General features: G+C 40.6%; 1 protein-coding gene across 1 annotated transcript in view; it reads left to right on the top strand.

Annotated features, from left to right (window-relative positions):
- Positions 1 to 23,367, top strand: part of LOC118408245 (protein O-mannosyl-transferase TMTC3-like) — a gene marked incomplete at its 5' end in the record, with an annotated part of 49,979 nt that overhangs the window by 21,292 nt on the left and 5,320 nt on the right. Inside the window, 2 exon segments of the mRNA XM_035808903.1 lie at positions 16,513 to 16,582; positions 22,842 to 23,000. Coding sequence (XP_035664796.1) covers positions 16,513 to 16,582; positions 22,842 to 23,000 — 229 coding nt within the window.

The raw sequence follows: 23,367 nt of genomic DNA on the forward strand, positions 1-23,367 counted from the left end.
ACACTTTTTGTTCAAGGGCACCAAATTTTTCAACTTCTGGCGCATTTCGCATCAAAACATGGGTTTTCTCCTTCGGCCGTCAGGCGATCCGACCCGTGTTCGGGCTGGCACCTCAAGTGATACGGAATACACCGTGTTGTATTCTATATAATTATATAAAGACTTGTGAGAACACCGATATTGACTGTAAATATACAGACCGGGTATGAAAGAAGAGAGAACTGGTTTATTTAAACACACACAATGTCAAGATCGTAATGCGAAGACTAAATTGCCTCGTACAATGTACAAAAGAGACTGGCGCTTAAGAGTCTAATGAAATGTCCTGCCTAGTAAGTGCATTAATCTAAATAATACCTACCTACCTACCTAGTCCCTTGACCTCCAGTTTGTTGGGGGGACAAGGTAGACATCTAATAATAATCATCACAATTCCCACTTAACTGTACAATTTAAAAGTGTGGATCTACAGAATCGGATGCATACATATATATATATATATATATATCAGTAATAAAATCGATTTTATTTCAATCCAAAATAGAACTATTGAAAAATATCAAAAAGTGACATTTAAAGTCTAATATGAGTTTAAAAGATATAATAGGGTATGTTGTAATGTAAATGATTGACATGGTTACATTCCTCACTAGATGTTAATACCATCTCCCGTGTTTACAGAGTAGAGGCAGAAAGCACCATGCGTCATCATGTACCATTATAGTGATACGGCTTCACTTTTATTTGTAGACTGGTTCAGTAACAAAACGAAGAGCAAAATGAATTGAAAGCTTGTTTCGGCCTAGGGGCTGAATTGCAAAGCTATACTATCACAGGAGTTTCTACCATACATTAAACATTTAATTTATCATAACGTTAAACATCATTATGCAACATTAAACATTATTACACAACATAAAAAATTTTATTATTCTATACAATACTATACTATTTCAGCTTTCATGAATAAACAAAGGTTCAAACAACATCAAAGATTATATACAACTTTTAACACTGAGCTTTGTCATACTTTGAGAATAACATTACTTTATATCATGTCTATTACACATTATATTATGTGTATTCAAGGAACATTTAATCAATACAAATAAAACCTTTTTCGATCTTTGTTTTTACACTGTCTTGCAATAACACCTGCTTTAGTACACTTTGTAGAAAGAGACACTGAGATAGATTCAATGCCTTTTCCACAATAGTGCATTATGGCAAATGCAGCTGATTCAACTAATAACTAAATATATAATAGATAATAACTAATAACACTTATTGAAGTGCAACTCTCTTTACAAATCAACAGAATTTTATATGTACATGTAAGTAAAACAAAATTCAGTAGGGTTTTCTGATTTAACTGATGTACACAATTATTTACACCAATAATAAATACTGTTCTCTGAGTTTTTGCCTACTAACCATTCATAATTGTTTTACATTAAATAACAGTAACTGTTGCTTACTGTCATTCCTTACATGTCAATTGCAGATAAAAGCACAAGGATGAATATTAATGAATATTATGATAATTTTGTATTAATTTTGAATGGCAAAACTGGAGGGCCTGGTGTTTGTAAGTCTGTCCAAGTAGTAGTGCAGCAATGATTCAGAATCATGGACAGGGAAATCCGTTACTGTTCAATACAATGAATACTAATACCACTAAATTAAATTTAGGTGTGACTCTGCTAACAATATATATCAAGTTGAACTAAATCTTATGTGTAAATGAAACAAAATCCAGTAGGGTTTTGTGATTTTACTGATCTAACACATTTATGCTGACTGTAAATATGATGATGTCAAATTGAATTAAAAGGGGAAAAGTGAAATAAGGGTCATGAAATAAATGAAAAAAAAAATGAAAATTTCTAACAGCTATGAGCTTAAGCACTGAGATATCGTTTAATTTTACATTTTAATGTTTAACTTAAAAATCCGAAGCAACCTCCATATCTTTTAAGATTGAATTTTTCTTGACAAACATCATTTTTACAGTACTGTTGCAAACTAAATTTGCTTGATTTCGTTATTTGTCTCCTAGACAAATTACAGAAACATAAACTCATTGTCATAGATGTCTTACTTCTGCAAGCTGTCTTAGCTTCTTTCATTTGTAGTTTTCTCTTTTGCACAACTTTGCGTTTTGTCAAGAATAGGAGGATAAACAATGTGACAGAAACTCAAGGTAATGAAGTTACAAAAATGTAAGCTTCCCAGTCCAGTAGAGCACAAATCTCTTACATTGTGTAAAAATTTAATCATAAAAGTCATTTTTAAGCTCAACCAAATATTTCGTAAGACCACCCCAGCCGAAGTTTGTCCTGGAGTGTTTTTTTGCAATATAATAGGTTACATCTGGCTGTAATTTATATGGAGGGTACTTGAGGGTTTGATGCTCTGTATAATGCAACAGCTGCCTTGTTCAGGTTCAATGTCAAGTGGCCGATACAATTACGTTTTGAGATTCAGAAAAATACTATTAGCGGAACTCCTCTGGAGTAAAGTATGGCTTTGAAGACAGGATGCCAAACATTTGACAGAAACTCACATTATGAAGTTCAGGACCCTGTCCCAGATATACTCATATCCCTGGCGAATGTTTTTGTTCATGACGCCATATACGATCGGGTTCAGGGCACCATTCAATAATCCTAGCAGCTGGGCCACATTGAAGGCTTCGGCTGGAATTTTATCGGAGAAAATCACCATCACTATCATGGGCATACAGCATACACTGTACACAGCAAACAGCATCATCATCATCTTGGTGATCTGCCTTTCAGCAGCACTGTTGCTGTTTTGTGAGCCTTTCCCCGGGACAGCGTGCTGCTGTTGTTCAGCTTTGGCCGTCTGATCTGACACTGTAGCGATATGTTTTAGGGTCATGCCTTTTGGTGGCTCTATGTAGCCATTGCTTTTGATCAGTTGTTCAGCGCTTGGTAAAGATTTTGTGCCCAGTTGGTTTTGACCTGTGCCTGGCGCTGGAGCGACCAGAATCATGGTGCCTTTGGGTTTACCTGGCTCTATGCGGTCATTCTGTCCGTCACCACTTGGTGTGAACTTTTTCTCCCCCATCCCCACCACACCCTCCAGATTTTTTACAGACTTTGCCGACTTGATGATTTCTGTGCTGGTGGAAGGGCCGGCACCACTAGTAATACCCCCCTCCCCTCGTGTGTCCTTCACTGCCAAAGGGGCTGAAAGCCCGCCCTGTGCGTTAGCATGGACTCGTCTCTTACTCTTTCGCACATGGTTCTGGATCAGGATGTAAGAAGTGAGAGAACCAATGTATGGGAGGACAAAGGGAAATAGAACTGAGGGAATCTTTGCCCAGAGTTTGTCAGAATTTGCCATCATGCAAATTTTCATCTTCGGGTCCACCTTTACTTCTTCACCAATATGAACAGGCAAGAATGAAACAATGGGGACCAACCATGTGATGAAGAGCATGACGACGAGGGCACGCATGGAATTTAGACGCGTACTTTTGGTACAGACCTTGAAGTAACGCTGAAGAGCAATACAGAACATGTGGCTTAGCGATGCCCCCCACAGCACTGGGGAGATGTAGGCCACAAACCAGCACAGTGCTGGTGGGGGCTCCCATTGGGGGTTTAGCATCTGATGGATCCAAAAGGGGGAATTGAAGGTGCTGAAGAGCATATCTGCACAGCTGAGGCTGACCAGTGGCACGTTGACCAGTTTCCGCAGGTTTGGGCGTGTTCTAATTGCCAGTATGGTGAGGAGACCACCGACAACAGTCCCCACAATGATGACTGGAGGGTACAATGGATAGTTTTTAATGTCAGTGAAAATGAACTGCTTTACACAACATTTTAAGCCTTCTTCTTCATTAGACCTATGGTAGACATCAGATGTATTTTGAATTTACGGACGAAAAGCCTTGGCACATATTTGTAATCAGAAGTTGAAGTTGCCAATCGAGTGTCCCTGACAGTCCACTGGCGGCGGCACAGTGGGGGCTTTCGCCCCCACAAAAAGTAGGTCATGGGGGCATCGCCACCACGATAAAATAACTTAAAACATGCAAAAGTCAACCTGAAGCCCTTATGAAAATTTAATCAAACCTTGCTAGTCTACTGGCGAAATTTGCCCTGAAAAAAATGCAGGAAATGACGTTTCAGAGGGTCCAGATTTCAAAATTTCAACGGACCTCCCTTGGGGGACTCGCGCCTTCGGCACTAGACATGGTGGGAAAATGTTGCCGGAGCGTCGTCCCCTAAAAATTTTACTAATAGAAATTTCATTATCAAACTTAGCTTAGTTTACAAGCAGAATGTGCCCCTGAAGTGCAGGAAATGACGTTTAAAGTGTCCTGATTACAAAATTTCTCCAGGCCTCCCTTGTGTCTTTAGGACTCACAACGACGTAGTGCAAAATATATTGGGGCGTGGGTCGTCGCCCTCAAAAAACGGTTTCTCTAGTAGAAGTGTTATTATATTTAGCTTAGTCTGTCAGCAAAATTTGTCTCTCAAACTGCGACAAATGGCGTTTCAGAGGATCTAGATTTCAAAATTTCTCAGAACCTAACTGGCAACGGCTTGTGCCTTTGGCGTTCAAAATGGTGAAAATGTGTTGGGGGCATCGCCATGTGTATTTTCAATAGAAATGCCATTGAAGTTATCTTAGTTTGGCAGCAAAATTTCCCCCTCAAAGTGCAGGAAATAGCATTTCAGAGGGTTTATGTTTAAAAAATTTTCTGGGGGTGCATGCCCCTGGACCCCCCTAGAAAGGTCACTCCTCCGTCGCGGTGCCTCACGCCTTCGGCGCTTGATTTGTTGATATGCAACATTTTCACCCCCACAACTAAAATTAAAATGGTGCTGCCGCCTCTGCCTGACACTATCAAAAAAATGATCCTGCTTTTGTTGTCTCTTGTTTCTCCATACATTTTTCCATAGAGAAGAAAATCAAATACGAAGATAAAAGTAGATACAAAGACACCACAATGTACAAGAAAACAAGGCGAAAAACACAACTTACTTGCATTGATGACGATGAGAACGTACTCCCAGGCAGTTGTCATGGCAATGATCAGTTATCATCAGCCTTTCACCATCCGTGGAGTCTCGTTAGAGCTGAATATGTTTTAGAAATATTAAACGGACAATAGGAATTTTCAAATCAAAAAGACCAGCACGAAGGCTCTGAAATCTACATTTTGTTAACTGGCAACAGACATTTTGTGTGATTGCTTGTATGATACTTGTCATCAGTTGATGAAATCTCTTTACATGTAATCTGTATCTTCAAGCTACCTGCGTAATCTATTCTGCAAAATGAGAGAAAACCATAAATGTTATGTAATACCAAGTAAAGATTGAATTTTTGCCAAACATTCATCATTTTTTTCACACGAAAAAAGAAGACAGTTGCTTACCGTCATTCCTTACATGGCAAGAGGCTTTTAGCCAGGCATGCGTCAAGGAATCATTTAGATGCACTTTTCTTAAAATTGAATTGAAGAAATTAGATGCACTAGACGCCCTAATACACTTGGGAGCAGATCCTCTGACAAGCATGAAATTCTGATTGACCAGGGACTCCACAAGGTCATTTGTGATTACAGTCTTCTACTGTCCCTCTAAGACTAATTTTGGCCCTGACCTTAGAATGCACCATTCTAACTTAAGATTCTCTTAAACTCTGCACCAGGGAAGGTGGATGCCCCCAGACTGCGACTCACCATTAAATTTGGACACCCTATAATAAAATCTTAGCTAAAAGCCTGCATGACAGTACAGTCAAAACTGTCTATAGCGGCCACTCAAGGGACTGGAGAAATATGACCACTATAGACAGATCGCCACTATAGAGAAAATGTTGATCAATTGACTATGAGCAAGCTACACATGTCTTTGACTTCAATTCCCACTAATCTTTCTCATCAAGTAACATTGTCTCGATCAGGAAATTCACCGACAAAGACTTGCACTTTAATGCTCAAGGCATGCATACCTTCTGCTACCGCCAAGATGACCCTGTCAGGAACTCCAAATCCTTGCAAACTACAATTTCAAACTCGGTGCAGAGTGACATGAGGCTGCAGTATGGTTGCAATAGGCAGTGTTTCTGTATCAACGGGACCGGAAATCGTGTGGCCGTGGCCGCATTGGACAGGTGGCCGCTAAGCCTATTTCTTAATCATTACGAATCCAAGGGACCGACAAAAAGTGGCCTCTATGGCCAGGTGGCTGCTATGCAAAGGTGGCCGCTAATACAGACCTGGTTTCACTGTAGCAGATTTGTGCACAAGGATGAATATGTTGTCATAGTTATGTCTGTCTGTGCCAATTTTGAACGGCAAAACTGCAGGTGTATTTACGTCTGTCTAAGAAGTAGTGCAGTAACAAGTCATCACTAAGGACAGGGAAACCAGTTACTATTATAAAATCAATGCATTTGTTTACAGGGTCTAAATTTTTCATAGGGAGAAAATGCATTTACGGCAAAACCTAATTATAAGTTACCCACCTGCCACTATCTGTTGCAGTCTTCAAAACTATTGGTTCAAAATGCAAAGAAATTGGCAGGACGTCTGGAAGGAGCGGTCTGCAGGCATAGAGTGAGCGATCGTGTACGCAGTCAGCGATCCTAATATAGCCGGACAGATATTCACCGAAACGTCTACAGAAGAATTAAAAGAAGGTTGTGAAATGAAGAAGACTTTGTTTTGATTGATCTACCAACCTGATGAAACTATTTACAGATCCTAATATAGCTTGTATATAGTTTGATGAATGACAATTATGAACTCATTGTATCAAACCAGCTGTACAAACCTGTTGATGAGCGTTTCACAAATATCGTTACATTATCGACATCCGGAGTGTTCTGCCAACAGCTGCCAGAGGGGTTCGCTCTTGTAGCGGTTGAGAAAATGAAGTGTTTGCAGTGCTACAGTCGCATACTGTGCAGTAATGGAAACCCCGGCATTTTAACAGATGGCCAGTCGAAAACCACCTCCAGATAGCCAGTCAGAGACCTGTGACACTTCAATTGTAGCTACTCAGCACTAGTGCTACAGACAGACAGAACAGTCACTTTCGGCAATGCTGGCATTATCAACTGCCACTGACCTAACTGTATCTACCTTCTGAATGCATAGCACTTCTTTTCTTGATGATTTTTGTGTTCATTGTTATGTGTTCAATATCGTGTCTATATCAATTTGTGCTTTGTAAGTATTTAAAACGGATTGTCACCGTAATATGTGCCTCCAACACATCATAATACGGTACGGTAACCATGTATATTTAAGCACAGTAGTGCTTAGACAAAGGGGAGAGAAGACAGTGAATTTTTTCATAGTACAGTAGTTGTAAGTTTGCGGTTACCACGAAAACTGCGAACATAAAACCACAGCAAACATTTCTACATTTACAATAAAACCACAGATTATAAGTTACCCACCTGCAACTGTCACAGTGTTGAAAACTGTCAGTTCAAAGTGGGAAAAGTTCGCAGGACTGCTGGACGGAGTGGTCCGCCGGCGTAGAGTGAGCGATCGTGTGCGCTGTCAGTGATCGTATAGTCCGATGAATGTCTGTCAATTATGAACTCATTGTATCTGCAGTACAAACCACTTTGATGACTTTATCACAAACAACGTTTCAAGTCGTCCAGAATGTTCTACCAAAAGATGCCGGAGGGTTCGATATCGTAGTGGTTGACTACAGTATGAGTGCGATATACACTTACTAACATTTACCTTATAATGAAGTTTTGATGAAGATTCAATGGACCTTAATTTGGTATGCAATTATTCACAAGAACTGGATTTTGGACACAGTCAGGTTTCACGTAGTATCCACTTGCTTTTGTCACTGACACCAGAAACGTCTTGCAGTTTCCAAAAGCATAAATATGCTTGCTGGCTATGGGTAGTTGCTATGTACATGTACATTGTATGACATGTACATTGTATGAACATTCATCGACGGAACTTGAATTGGCCTTTAAGACCCCATCTTGTCCAGGATGCTTTTAGTGGTAATTTTGGCAAAAGAAATTATAGAAAGCTGGAAACAGCCTTGTACCCCATTAGCCTCTTCCTCACTAAAGGACAGAAGATATTGGATTACCTGCATTCTCCTATGCAAAGATGAGCCCGTGTGATAGAACTCCGCTTGGTTTGTACTCTGTTTAACTGCCCTCACACTTCCTCAAAGTGTTGTGGACGGCGCCACTAACCAGCTGTCAGCCAATCAGAGAAGAGGCCTTTGTATTGTCCAAGGAGAAGGCTTGTGACAATAAGGCCTGCTCATTATTATTTCCCACGCATATCATGATCAGGTGCCCATTTTTACATCTGGGTAGGGTGAGGAAAGTTGAAGGACTGTGTGAAGTGCCTTAATAGTTTCTCAATAGCACAAGATTGCTAGTACCTCTGACCTAGCACGCGGCTGCAAAACATTACCTGCTAATTTCTTAAGTTACAGACAAGCGTTCACCAATCTAACTTTTGAGATCAGTTCCGCTGGCTAAAAGGAATTTCTCTCCGCTAAAAACACGCGTCCATTCAGCCGTTTATTTTTGGCTCGGATCTCTTTTAGGGTATACTGACTCAGAGTAATACATCAATGAGACCTTAAGACCTGTGGATACAGGGCCAAACATCCTGTAGTTACACCACATGACCCACTGTAGGGATAGCATCTTAAGGTTTGGGGTTCAAATCCTTAACGCGTTGCGCAGATCATTGTACAGTGAACACTCTAGGACAAAGTGTATTTTGTTTTCTACATACATGTGGTTCTTATTGCAAAATATACATAGTCTATCATTAGGAGGAGTTCGGTTGTATCTGGAGAAGGCTTGCAGTCGCCTGCGCTGCAGCCGAACGATGATGATGATGATGATGATGATGATGTATCTACCGGCTTCAATTTCCAATGGGTGATCGCTGATCCTTAGTTTAGTAATGGCTCGGCGATAGCTAAAATTTGCTATATCCAGGTATTTTTCTCTTTCATACAATTGCTTAAATTTTCTGTAGGTTCTTAGCTTATTTCCTTGGTTTTCCTCTGTGCCAGGAGAGTTAAGATCTGAGTAAAAGTTTTGAAGAAAGGTGTCTTTCAGTCTTTGTTTTACTTCAGACTGAGCGAATGAAGTGTTGTGATCACTGTTCAGCAAAAGGTAGGCAAAACCAGACTCCTCCAGGATTTTACTAACATTGGATAGCCAGAATGGGATTTTACGTTTGTACAAGTCCTGTTGAACAAGGAAAGCTTCATATTGTATGCAACATTAAACATTATTACACAACATAGAAAATTTGATATGCTATACAACATCAAACATTGCATATTCAACATTAACACTGAACTTTGTAATTATATTACACTGAAAATAAATGAGTTACAGAGTCATACATTGTATAATATAGTTTTATGTTTTTAGTTTTTAGTTTGCAGTTTTCTCTTTTACACAACTTTGCATTTTTGTCAAGAATAGTAGACAATTTTGAGAGAAACTCAAGCTTCCTGTGCCAGTAGAACACAAATCTCGTACATTGTGTAAAAATTGAATCATATCTTGTCTTGGTCAAACTTCATTTTGTGTAATTCACAAACTAAATCCCCTTCATTTTGATTGGTGGATTTCCTCATAATTTCTTTTGAATCAGAACAATAATTGATAGAAATTTAAACTTGACGTCACAAATCTTTGTCCGCATTTTTGTAGGTTCTGCCCAAAGCTGCCCAGGCAGACCCATGTAATTACTTGTCTCATCGTCAATTAAGTCAAAGTCAATGAATGTGTTATTTGTGCAAGTCATACATCTTCTTTCATCTGACGTTCCTTTCTGAGCTACACAAATGTGCATTTATGTTGATTGTCAGCCTCCAATCGTCAGCAGTCGTTCGTTTTCCAAAATCATTTCATTTAAAGCCATACTTTACTCCAGAGGACAGTGTTATTTTCTTAAGGACCACATCTTTATGCACAAAAATGAATAAATTTGTGAAAATTAAAATCACATCTGATGAACAAATAAATGAACCATTTATAACCCAGTAACTGAGTATTGCCCCTTCATGCAGATCCACGGAGTGTGACTCATCATGGTAAAATGCCTTAACTATTGGTTCCTATGGGATAATTGCCAAAAGTTCTAGGTCAGTTTTTGGGTCGGATAAATAGAAGAACGAAGTTGCTAAGGATGGAAAATGATGAACAACTATTCATACACATTATTTTTATGATCTAACCTAGATTTCCTAAGAGCGCCCCTTTTTTATAGTATTTTTTTCAAGTCTTGGGTATGGGTTTCAATGAGAAGATTGACGAAGATCAAAACCCATTGTTTACCAAAAGCAAGTGGGAAAAAAGTTGCTAAGGCGCTAAGTCAAACAAGTATCCAGAAACAGATTGAAAAGTCAGTTTCAAGCTCAGCCAAATAATAGGTTACACCTGGCTGTGATTTATTTGTGATTTATTTGGAGGGTTCGGATCTCGTAAGGTTAATGCTTTATAACGCAACTGCTTGTCCAAGTTCAATATGTTAAGTGGCCGATACAATTACGTTTTGGAATTCAGAAAAATATTATTAGTGCAACCATGCAAAACGCTCTTTTCTGGAGTTAAGTATGGCTTGAAAGATAGGATGCCAAACATTTGACAGAAACTCATGTTATGAAGTTCAGGGCCCTGTCCCAGATATGCTTGTACCCCTGGCGAATGTTTTTGTTCATGACGCCGTATACGATCGGGTTCATGCAACCATTTACTAACCCTAGCAGCTGGCCCACATGGAAGGCTTCGGCTGGAACTACGCTGGAGAAAATTGCCATTAAGATGATGGGCAGACAGCACACGGTGAACACAGCAAGCAGCATCATCATCATTTTGGTGAGCTGCCTTTCAGCAGGACTGATACAGTTTTGTGAGCTCCTACCTGTGACAGGGTTCTGCTGTCGTTCTGTTTTGGCTATCTGATCTGACAGTGTAGGGACAGTTAGGGTCATGCCTTGGGCTTTATCTAGCTCTATGCGGTGCTTGCCTTTCTGTTCCTCATCACTTGACAAAGATTTTGTGCCCGGTTGGTTTTTACCATTGCCTGGTGCTGGAGCGACCAGGATCCTGGTGACTTTTTGTTTACTCTGCAGTATTTGGTCATTACCTTTCAGTCCGTCACCACTTGATGACGAATTTTCTTCCTCCACCCTCACAAGCCTTGTCTTCTCGACGATATCTGTGCTGGTAGATGGGCCTGCACCACTAGTGCTGGCACCACCCCCCTCCCCCCGTGTGCGCTTCACTGCCAAATGGGCAGAAGGGCCCTGTGCTTTAGGCTGGACTCGTTTCTCACTCTTTCTCACATGGTTCTGGATGAGAATGTATAAGGTGATGGCAGCAGTGTAGGGTAGGATGAAGGTGAAAATGAAAGGGGGAATCTTTGCCCAGTGTTTGTCCGAACTTCCCATCATACAAATGTTCATCTTTGGGTCCACCTTTACTTCTTCGCCGATGTGAAGAGGCAAGAATGAGACAATAGGAACCAACCATGTGAGCAAGAGCATGATGACGAGAGCAGGCTTTGAATTCAGACGTCTACTTTTGGTACAGATCTTGAAGTAACGCTGAAGAGCGATACACAACATGTGACTTAACGAAACCCCCCACAGCACTGGAGAGGCATAGGCCACAAACCAGCACAGTGCTGGTGGAATCTCCCATTGGGGGTTTAGCATATGCTGGATCCAAAAGGGGGAGTTCCAGGTACAGAAGAGCATATCTGCACAGCTGAGGCTGACCAGTGGCACGTTGACCAGTTTCCGCAGGTTTGGGCGTGTCCAGATGGCCAGTATGGTGAGGAAACCACCGACAACAGTGAGCATGATGACGACTGTAAGGCACAATGGATAGTGACAATGAACCACTAAAGCTAAGGGCACAACCTGCCGTACATGCAAATACATACTGTCTACGTGTCAAAATGCGGGCAATCTTTTGGGATCCGTAAGTGGTAAGTACCGCCTCTGTGAGAAGTTGTAGGGAATCCGACGGATTTTGGAGCACGCAGACACGCCATAAAACTTATGTGTGTGTAACGTGCCAGTACGGGCGACGCGCCTGCCCTGTAAAGCCTGAACGTTATCAGAAATACGTGGCCCCCCAAAAAAACGTACGGACAAATTGCACATACAACCCTAAGCTTAAACAACCAGTTTAAACCTCCTTCATTAGGTCTATGGTGGATATTTTTAATTCTTTACAGACAAAAATATTGGCACATATTTGGCTACTAGTATTCAGAACTTAAGTTGGCAAATTGAATAATTATATATTTATAGAGTTTCAAAGGTTCAGCTGACATGCTGTGTTTGTCACACTATTAATATGATATAATAATATTTATATATTAAATAGCCCAGTTTTTAAAATTTTCTGTATATTTTCTTCCATAGACAAAAAACCTAGCTGAAATTATATTAGGAAATGAGATAAAAAAAGATATAATGTACAAGTCATAGAAAACAAGGCAAAATCACAACTTACTTCCATTCATGACAATGAGAACGTACCCTCCGGCTGTTGCCATGGCCACAGTTGGTTGTCAACAACCTTTCACCATCCGTTGAGTCTTGCTGGCAGGGCTGAATATGTTTTAGAAATATTAAAATGGACAATAGCCATACATGTTGCGTAATACCGAGTTATCGATTAAGATTGATCTCTGAATTTCAACCTAACCTTTCATAATTTTCTTCCCGCGAAATAAAGAAAACTATTGCTTACCGTCATTACTTACATGTCAATGGCAGATAAAAGCACAGGGATGAATATGCTTATCATTATATCCGTCTGTATTAATTTTCAATGCCAGCACTGCAGGTGCTGTTATGTCTGTCCAAGAAGTAGTGCAGCATCGATTCATCAGTTTATCCGTCTGTATTAATTTTGAAGGGCAAAGCTACAGGTGTTTCTGTGTCCATCCAAGAAGTAGTGCAGATTCAGAACCATGGACAGTGAAATCAGTTGCTGTTTAATGCATTTAAGTTCACAGGGATTAAATTTTCTTGTTATGGAAAAATGGAATATTTGTGGTGGTTTGCAATAGTTCTATACATTGTGGGCAACAGCTGGTGTTGTTATGTCTGTCCAAGAAGTAGTGCAGATTCAGAACCATGGACAGGGAAATCAGTTGCTGTTTAATGCATTTAAGTTCACAGGGATTGAATTTCTTGTTAGGGAAAAATGGAGTATTTGTGGTGGTTTGCAATAGTGCTATACAATGTGGGCAACAGCTGGTGTTGTTATGTCTGTCCAAGAAGTAGTGCAGATTCAGAACCATGGACAGGGAATTCAGTTGCTGTTTAATGCATTTAAGTTCACAGGGATTGAATTTCTTGTTAGGGAAAAATGGAGTATTTGTGGTGGTTTGCAATAGTGCTATACAATGTGGGCAACAGCTGGTGTTGTCATGTCTGTCCAAGAAGTTAAGTGCAGCAACGATTCAACACCATGGACAGGGAAATCAGTTACTGTTGAGTGCATTTAAGTTTACAGGAATTGAATGTCGTTGTAGGGAAAAATGAAGTATTTGTGATGGTTTGCAATAGTGCTATACATTGTGGGCAACAGCTGGTGTTGTTATATCTGTCTAAGAAGTAGTGCAGTAACGATTCAGTACCATGGACAGGGAAATCAGTTACTGTTGAATGCATTTAAGTTTACAGGAATTGAATGTCGTTGTAGGGAAAAAGGGGGTATTTGTGGTGGTTCGCGATAGTTCTATTCATCGTAGTCACGTACTGGACAGTAATCGAAACCCGGCGCCTTTATGGACGTACAGCTAGTCAGAAATCACCTACTAGCTAATCGGCAAGGTTGCTACAGATGGACAGAACAGTCGCTTTTAGCAGTGCTGGCGTGATCAACTGTCACAGATATAACTGTATCTACGCTCTGAATACCTAGCACAATGTTCAAAGATCGGGTCTCCCGATCCGTTCACTTTGTGCTTTGTAAGTACTTTTTATTCGTCTTCACCATAACATGCGCCTCTAACACATCATACGACTGTGCCATGTTTAAAACCTACATGTAGTGCTTAGACAAGGAAATTTATGATCTACATATTTCTCATTATTGACAAACACAAGCTTTTGGTGCCCAGTTACATTTTGGAAAGGAATACAGGAAAAAGACCATAAGTTACCCACCTGTCGGTGTGTTGAAAACTGTTGGTTCAAGAGAGGTAGAAATTCGCAGGACAGTTCGAAGGGGTGGTCTCCCAACACAGAGTGAGTGACTATGTAGGCATCCAGAGGTCTATATAGTCTGCAGAATGTCAAGTACAAACTCAGTGTCACTGCAGTACAAGCCACCTTGATTTTAACATAATCGCAAACAACGTCACAAGTCATCTGGAGTGCTCTGCCAACAGATGCCAATGGGTTCGCTCTCGTAGTGATTTACATGGTATGAGTGTGATATGCACTCAGACGTTTACGTAATAATGAGATTTTGATGAAGAATCAACTTGAGTTGGTTTGCCAAATTGCAAGTACTTATTAATAACCAAGTGGATATGATTTTGGAATCGGTCATGTTTCACTGGTAGTATCCACTACCTTTCGTCAATAACACCCGAAACGTCCTAGTTGCCTTTTCCAAAATCATGAACATGCTTTCTTAGATATTGCTATTTGGCACATCTGACTTTCTAGCGTTCATCGACCCAACTTGAATGAATTCTTGAGACCCCATATTGTCCAGGAGGCTTTTAGTGGGAAGTTTGGAAAGAAACTTATAGAAGCTGGTGACGGCCTTGTACCCCATTAGCCTCTTCCTCACTAAGGGAGAGAAGAGTCCCAGTAGGCTTGAAAGAGAATATATTGGATACCTGCATTCTCTTACGCAGAGACGAACTGTGTCCTAGAACTCCGCTTGGTTCATACTCTGTTAAACTGAGATCGCGTGGCACAGCGGCAGCGTGTTTGGCTCGGGATTGAGAGGTCTCGAGTTCAAATTCTTTCGCTTCACCGATCTTGTGCCATGGGAAAGGCACTTTACTCAGCATTCCTCACTATACTCACAGGTAAAAATGAGTATCTAGCTTCGGCTAGGGCCGTTCCTCTGATAGGACGTTAAATGGAGGTCCCGTGTTTGGGGAGAGCCACACCTCACGCATGTTTAAGAACCCACCACACGTGCAATGGTGCGGTGTGTGATGGTGCAAATCCTTCCGTCTAAAGTTGGTGATTCTCTACAAATCACCCTGACTCCAGGAAGAATAATGACATATCAGTTACTGATTGGGACTCTCTATCAAACCAAACCAAACTGCCCTCCCAATTCCACTGTTGCGGGCAGTGCCACCAAACAGCTGTCAGCCAATCAGAGAATAGGCCTTTGTCTTGTCCAAGGGCAAAGTTTGTGGCAAAGTATACTGCTCATTATTATCAAAAGTAAGAGAGCAGCAAGTTAAAGGTATGACTGTGTGTCCAAATTTGTTTATCAGGTACCAGATTTTAGATTCTGTGGTTATAACTTATATAGAGGGTAACCAAGGCATCACCGAATGCTGACCAAACTTACGAAGAAGCTGTAAGTGTAACTAACAGGTATTCTATCATCACAAAAACAAACAGGTTTTCTGTGCTTGCCAGTCGCTGCTGGTCAGCCATATTGGAAATTTGTATAGTACTTGGTGCTGACTGGCTGATGTGTCGAATGACGAATATCTATAATTATACCCCCTTTTGCACTAGGACGGTGCTCTCACCGCACTCTCTCTGCAACCTAAATTTGACATTCGCTTAACGAATTGTACAGAAAAGAAACAAATCTTTTTACCCTTTGCGTGTTTTGTTGTCTTCTCAGTCACACTTTTACGTGCTGTATGTTATACCCAGTGTGAAAGTGAATGACACACCTATCCTATTTACTAGGTCGCAGTGAGAGCGCAGTACGGGCCAATAGTGAGACCTACAGAGATTAAGCAGAGTACGAATCCAGAATTTGGATTCTTCTCTGCAAGTATCCATCTCTATCAAAGATACTGGGACTCTTTGTCCCTTAAGCCTTGTAAAAAATCAAGAACTAGGCGAGAATGTTGGCGAGCTCCAAATGGTCACTGAGCCCAGTCCAATTTTCGATGGGGCATATTTTCAGCAAAAAACATGGTCAAATTTTAAATTCAGCAAGCTCCGGCCGATGTACAAATTTGGCCGGCATTCACTTTAATTAGTATGATGCAGGGTTTAGTGCGAAGGAGGCTTTAGGGTACAAGGCCGTTGTCAGCCTTCTTGAAGTTTTTTTCCATCCCGTCATCTCCAATTCCCAATCATACAGTTCTTAAGAATTGTAACTAGCTTTAGCAATACTTAAGCTGCCATGTATGTGCAAATCGCCGTACATTGTACCTGTTACAATTGTCTTGCACTTAAGTTTCTCTCTATGTCACTATATAATTATTACATTGATCCCTAATAGTAACAGTAGCTATGTTTCCTTACTCAGAGTGCAGCCTGATGACATAGGAGCTCACATGAATGTTGGGAGAGCCTACAAAAATCTGGAGCGGTTTCAGGTAGGTCTCTCTTATATCATCTTTTCACAGACAACAGGGAAGATAAAAATGAAATATGTGCTATATGTATTGGGTGGGTACCAGTACAGAAAATTCAGGTACAGGTAAGGATAATGAATATGTAAGTTGAAATTAGATGTCTCCACGAAGAAAGCCAATTCTGGTACCCTGAACCAGAATTCTGTAGACCTTTCTTTGAGAGACATCAAATTGCAACCCACATATTCATTATCCTTTGAAATATCATACCTACAAATATTAATTCATCTGGTTAATCTGTTTTAAAATTATAAAGATATCCGGAAGTTAAGTGTTGGTCCGGAAATATATTGTTGCCTGTTATATACATGTACATTTGTGTATATAAAGAAGGGAGGGAGGGGAAGAGAGAGAGGAAGGGAGGGATAGGGAGTCTGAAAACCTGGTACTTACATGTACATGTGGTTAAGCTTGCTTCAGTTCTTCCACATGTACAGGTGTTGGCATTTGATCATTGTATTGGGGAGCACTGATTCGTGATTTTCAACATATTGCGGCCAGGATTTTCTGGCTGGAAAGTTTTTATACTGGGAAGGTACTTGTGCTGAAAGATCGTGTTACCACCCGCTAGAAGGCCTACTGTCTTTTGGCTACAAAGGCTATAATAAACCCACGAGAAGTAATTCACAGAGCCATAAGAAGTAATTCACAACACCGTGAGAAGGAATTCACGGCGCGTTAATGTTAATTATGTACGGCCGACCCAAAACGTACTTTTATTTTTATTTTTTTATTTGTTACAGAAGTCCGCACATCATGCCAAATGGTTAGAAGTTCATTTAGATGGGCCTTTGTATTGTAGTGTTACAAAAAGACACAATCTTCTTACCGTAAGTACAGTCTCTCACCAAAAACACCTGGCCGCAATATGTTGAAAATCGGGAATCAGCACTCCTCCCAACAATAAATGCCAATGCCTAACCCACGTCACTCAAGTCTAAATGAGCCCTATAAACTAGCTTCTGCTAGGGCCGTCCCTCCAATAGGACAGTAAATTGAGGTCCTTGGTAGAGACACACCTCAAGCACGTAAAAGGACGCACCCTGCTTATCAAAAAGAGTAGGGGCCATTCCTTATCTGAGTGGATCAGTTAAATCTGTCCGGATATGCAGCTTGAACTCTAAAACAAACCTGGTGTGTCATCATCATCATCGGTCGATGTGATCAAACATGTTCGCACATGTTTACATACGACGGGGTTATATCGCCCCTAACGGGGTGACATACCTTTTTGTATGGCTAATTACAAGACGGGGATGCGCCAGGTCTCCCGTCCATCCTGGTGTGTAACGCAGAAGAACAAGGAAATCTTTGACAGCTTTTTTTTTTAAATTGGTGGTGTGTAATGCCATGCCATAAGGCAGTTTACCGGGTTATGCAGTACAAACAAAAACTAATTATTAATAATAAACAAACATCCTTACCTGCAGCTGGTAGGCACCGTACTCTACCTCTTGCCCGCTCCTCTTATTGTGTTCCCACAAAATCATACGACAGGAACTTGTTGATATGACATTTGACAATAGCCTCAATTGAATGCAATTTTGTATTACAGTGAGAACCCAGATTGGCCCTGAATCACACAATCCTCTGTTCAGACATGGTTCCAGGAATTTTGAAGTTTGAATTACGTCCCCCTTATACTGCTTCTTTAGAGAATTTAATACCCGAAGAATTAAAAATTAATAACATGGAAACAGGTAAGAAGGTGATGACATGTACAGGTGTCAGACTTTTCTGAACAGGAAAGCAATCAGAGAAGCTTATCAAAGACTTTTAAAAGCTCAGAAAAGGATGGATTCAAGGCTATCATTGACACGATTTTCTTTTCGTTCAAGAATATATGCCGTGACTGTTTCTTAACGCGCTTTCAAGAATTACTGGGAAAGATTGTGTGCTAAGGCCCCCATGAATAGTTTCATTAGGTTGGCACATTACTTAGTAAAGACACTCTTTTTACTTAACCACTGTCAGCTTTATTTCCACCAACGTTTTGGTGACCATCTGTCACCTTCACCGACCGGCTGGTTCACATCATGATGGTACTGCAGCAATAAGTATATATTGTGACTGCATCTGTAAGCAGCCATACTTATCGGTACAATGTGAATCAGTCAGAATTCCCCTGATAAGGTGACAGACGGTCCCTGAAACATTGTTTGGAAATAAAGCTGTGGTTGTGTAAAAAGGGTCGTGTCTTTACTCTATATGCTAACGCCTAGAGAAATTGATGGGTTTTTTTCAAGGGTCAGTTGGGCAACCAGAAGGAACATTTTTATTTCCTAGTAAGTCATTCCCGAGCCAGATGGTGCATAGGGCGGTGTCCATTTCTATTTCAATAGCCCTTGGGCCACACAATGCTGGTAGTGGTCTATCTATCTAACTACTATTCTTCCCCAAATGCTGAGTACTAAGCAGAAAAAGCAGCACATATACCATTCTTAAAGTCTTAAGAATGGCGGTGATCGAACTTATGACGTTAACCAAATGTAAGGAGAACACTCTACCCACTTGGTCATTGCACCGGTCACTTTATTACCTCCATGAAATGTAATGGAATGGAGGTTATATTTACCTGCATGTATGCAGGTATGGTTTTGATGCTCAGGTGGAAACTTTTCGGTAGCCGGGGATGTAGGGCGCTGTATCTCGTGAACGGATGGTGCGAGCACGACGATTTTTGGTACGTGGGTTGGGGGTGGTAGCCTGACACTCAGGTGTGATTTTGGGCCTCCTGGCGCTTGACCTTGACATTGAAGGTGGCATTTTTGGTGTTTTTGGGGCACTTTTGGCGCTGTGTGTCCGGAACGATACGCGCGATTGCGACGATTTTTGGTGCATGGGTGGGGGGTTGTTGCCTGTTGCCTAGGATTGACTTTGGGCCTTGTCGCGTTTGAACTTGACCCGGCAGGTCGAATTTTGTGTCCGGGAGGGGTGTTTCCGGAGTTATATCTTCTGAACGGCTGATGCTGGCGCGATGATATTTGGCACATGTGTCGGCGGTGGCTGAATAATGCTCAATTTTGATTTTGGCGCCCTTGGTGCTTGAACTTGACATTTTAGGTTACCTTTTGTGCGGGCACGGGGCGTGCGCTGTATCTCCGGAACGCAAGGTGCCATTGTGTTACCATTTGGTACGTGAGTTGTTTGTGGTGTCCTGGTGGTCAGGTTTGATTTTGGGCCTCCTAGTGCTTGAACTTGATACTGTATAGGTTGACCCTGTTTTAGTGTGGTTGGGGCATCCTCCCAATATCTGCTTGGTTTTAAAAACAGATTATGGTTGGGTGTAGAACCATCATCTGGCCTGGGCCACCTTCAATGTATCAGGTTACTTAGTGGCACTGACAGTTTGCCAGATGACGGGAGTGTGCCAGATTATATATCTGTTGGTCAGGTATAATTGGAGTTTGCTTATTACTCTTTGTGGTGTTTCTAGAGCTGTATAGTACTGAGTTTTAAGTTCCGGTACAAGTTCCTTTACCCTGTTGGCAATCATGGTTGAACTTGAACTTAAACAGAAGAAGATGCAATTTTCTAATGTGGAGGAGAACTGTATAGAGTGTGGGCATAAGAGAAAGGTATGTGTATGATTTGTCCTGTGTTTCTTTTTGTTTCTTTGGTAATGCCATTTCCATACTGTATACAGGTAATTTGTTGTTTTGGGCTAGTCATATTCGCTTGGTTTTTGGGCCTGCTTAATCTATGGTACAGGCAGGGTTAAGTGGTGGAGGCTTAGCTTTGTTCTGTTTTGAATTCAGTATCGTTTGTTGCATTTTGTCGCGGCAAATATATGATGAAATTCCCCTTCTAAGCAACTGCTCATTGGTTTGCGGGGATGTTTGCTGGGTGTTTGCTCTGACTACAACAGCTTCTGAACTTTTCAAAGCTTCCATTGCCAGCAGCTTGCCATCTATAAATGGGATTGACAAGGACATTTTTCATAGTAAATTGTGCTGTTAAATTTGGCTTAGATACTACAGGAGATTTAGGTTTGGGTTGGATGGATTGAATGAAAATATCATACCACCCTGGGGACTAACTGTTGCTGCTGCATGGGGGCTACCACTATTCATATTGTCTAATGTCTATGGAACTACAGATAAAAGTATCATTGGTCAAATTATGCGAGTAACATTCCGATGTCAAGTGAATAACACCCCAGAAATAAATCTTTAATGAATATCATTGGAAGAACACAAACCAAGGAGACTTGCTGCATTAGGTCAGTACATTGAAATAGGAAGATATTAGTATATCATGTGACAGAGTAACTACATGTGCATGGGCCATCTGAGACAAAAAAAGGTAGCGTCTCAACAACTTCAAAGTACTGTGGTTGGTAACATACTTAAGAAATCCAAAATAAGTAATGTTCATCCATGTCCAAACTTACAAATTCAGAAAATGGAATTTCAGAGTCAGACTTTTGCATGGTGCACAACCAACACGGTAAAAAGCTCATTTTTCCAACCACGTACCACAGACAAAAAGGCAAAAATACACAATAGGTCTACAGAAACCCAATACATTTCATGCAGGCCTGAGGTCTACGAACTCTTGTTTACCCTGTGTTTGTGTGTCTGTCTGTGTGTGTGTGTGTGTGTAAACAAGATAACTCAAGAACGGTTGGGTGGATTGGTTTCATACTTGGTGTGTTGGTAGGTTGTGATGAAAGCTGGAAATGATTAGATTTTGGGTCCCCTAGCAGCTCCCCTTGGTACTGCAGCACAACTTCCGGTTTTGCTATTTCGGTGTTCTGAACATGCTATGGTCACGATTTTTGAGTATTAGATAGCTCTTGTGCTCAGGAAGAAGTGACATAAGTTTGGGCCCCCTAGCGTCTAGTTTTAGGATAGCAGGGGCATTTTTGTCAAAAACTTCTGAAGAGGATAACTCAAGAAGGGAGCAACGGATTTTCATGATTTTTGGTATGTAGGTACCTCAGACAATGTTGTACAAAATGAAATACTAATTATGCAAAATAGGAGCAAATTTGCATAATTAATGACAACATTCAATCATAGCAGTTTTTTCTATGTATCTCTTGTCTTGGACGTGATATGGTCTTGAAATTTGGGTGGTAGATAGCTTTCAGTGTCATGACAAAGTGGGGCAGGTTTCAGCCCCCTAACATTTAATTTGGGAACTGCAGGAGCGTTTTTGTCAAAACATTCCAAAGAGGATAACTGCAGAAAGGATTGACGGACTGGCATCATATTAGGCATGCGGGTACCTTAGGCAAAGATGTTCATAATGATATACATGTTATGCAAGTGAGGACTTAATTTGCATAATTAATGAGGAAATTGTATAATTCCATTGTTTGCAATAACTGGACTTCAATAAATGTAACACATGTTAATTATGATAGGTGGAATATAAGCAGATACCAAATATGGTAATGAGGAACTTATTTGCATAATTTATGTAAAAATCGCAAAACGGCTTTATGATTAATTATGGGAATTTCATAATTGTGACATGTGTACGTTTGTCAATGATGAACAACACCATGCATAAATTATGTTTATGTCTTAGTCAATTGCATGAAATTTACGAAAGCTCTAAATTTTCATGGAGGTATGAGGTCACCGAACTCTAGTTTCCTTATAGGGCCTAACAACATGTTTTTTTTGCTTACTAATAGAATTAAAGTTCATCTGTGTTCGACTTGGTAAATGACATTATGGATAAACTAAACTTAAAATAAACAAACTTAAACCAAGTTAAGACTTACCCCAAATTTTCAGCTGACTCTTTTTACAGTGTACGGAATCTTACATTGGAGAAAAAGAACGTGCACTATAAACAAGATTCCTTGAACATCGACAACCAGGTTCTGTGAACTCAGAGGTCTCTTAGCATATACACATAGATTCACCGGGACGCTCCGTTTCACTTGACAAAGTTAAGATTCTTGATTCAGAGCCAGAATCCTTTGCAAGAGGAGTGAAGGAGGTAGTGTACATCAACGCCTACCGTCCATCGCTGAACAGAGACGGGGGGCGACACAGGTTATCTGGTAATTATGACCCTCTGCTGCAGTCAGGTGTCTCTGACGTCACGTCCGGAAGCTACAGTAGACGGGTCCATTCCGTGAACAAGACTGATGGAGTCGGCTGAAAATTTTAAGTTAGTCCCAACTTATCTGAAGTGTTGGTTAGTTAAAGTTTAGTTTACTCAATAAATAAATGTTTTTTTTTGCTGTGTCACCTAACAGGACTCCGAGGAGGCATACAGGAAAGCCATGGCGCTGATGCCCTCTGTCATCCCTGGTAAGAAGTACGCCACGCGAGTCGCGCCCAGTCACCTGAGTGTGTACGTGAACCTGGCCAACCTGATCCGAGAGGACGACACCAGACTTATGGAGGCAGACTCGGTAAAATTAAACATTACTAACTAACTGTTTTACTACATGGAACTAAATCTAAGGTCATGTTGATTTGATTATATGGATGTCACCCGCACACGCATCAATTTTTGGCCAATAATTGAAAAAAAAAGTTTTAAATATACTGTAAATCCCTACTGCAAAATGAGCAAAGATATGCAATAATATGAGCAAAGATATGCAATAATATGAGCAAAGTATGCCACGAGCAAATAGAATGCAATAAAGATATCAGAAAACGTCTGCTAATGTCATAGAATGGCAAAGTCAATTCCAAAGTCATAGATTGAAAGATTTGTAAGAACAAATTAAAACGAAGGGTCTATTGTTACCATGCATATTCTGTGTGTTTCGT

Source organism: Branchiostoma floridae, unplaced genomic scaffold, assembly GCF_000003815.2.
Source record: "Branchiostoma floridae strain S238N-H82 unplaced genomic scaffold, Bfl_VNyyK Sc7u5tJ_1561, whole genome shotgun sequence".
NCBI classification, from domain to species: domain Eukaryota; kingdom Metazoa; phylum Chordata; class Leptocardii; order Amphioxiformes; family Branchiostomatidae; genus Branchiostoma; species Branchiostoma floridae.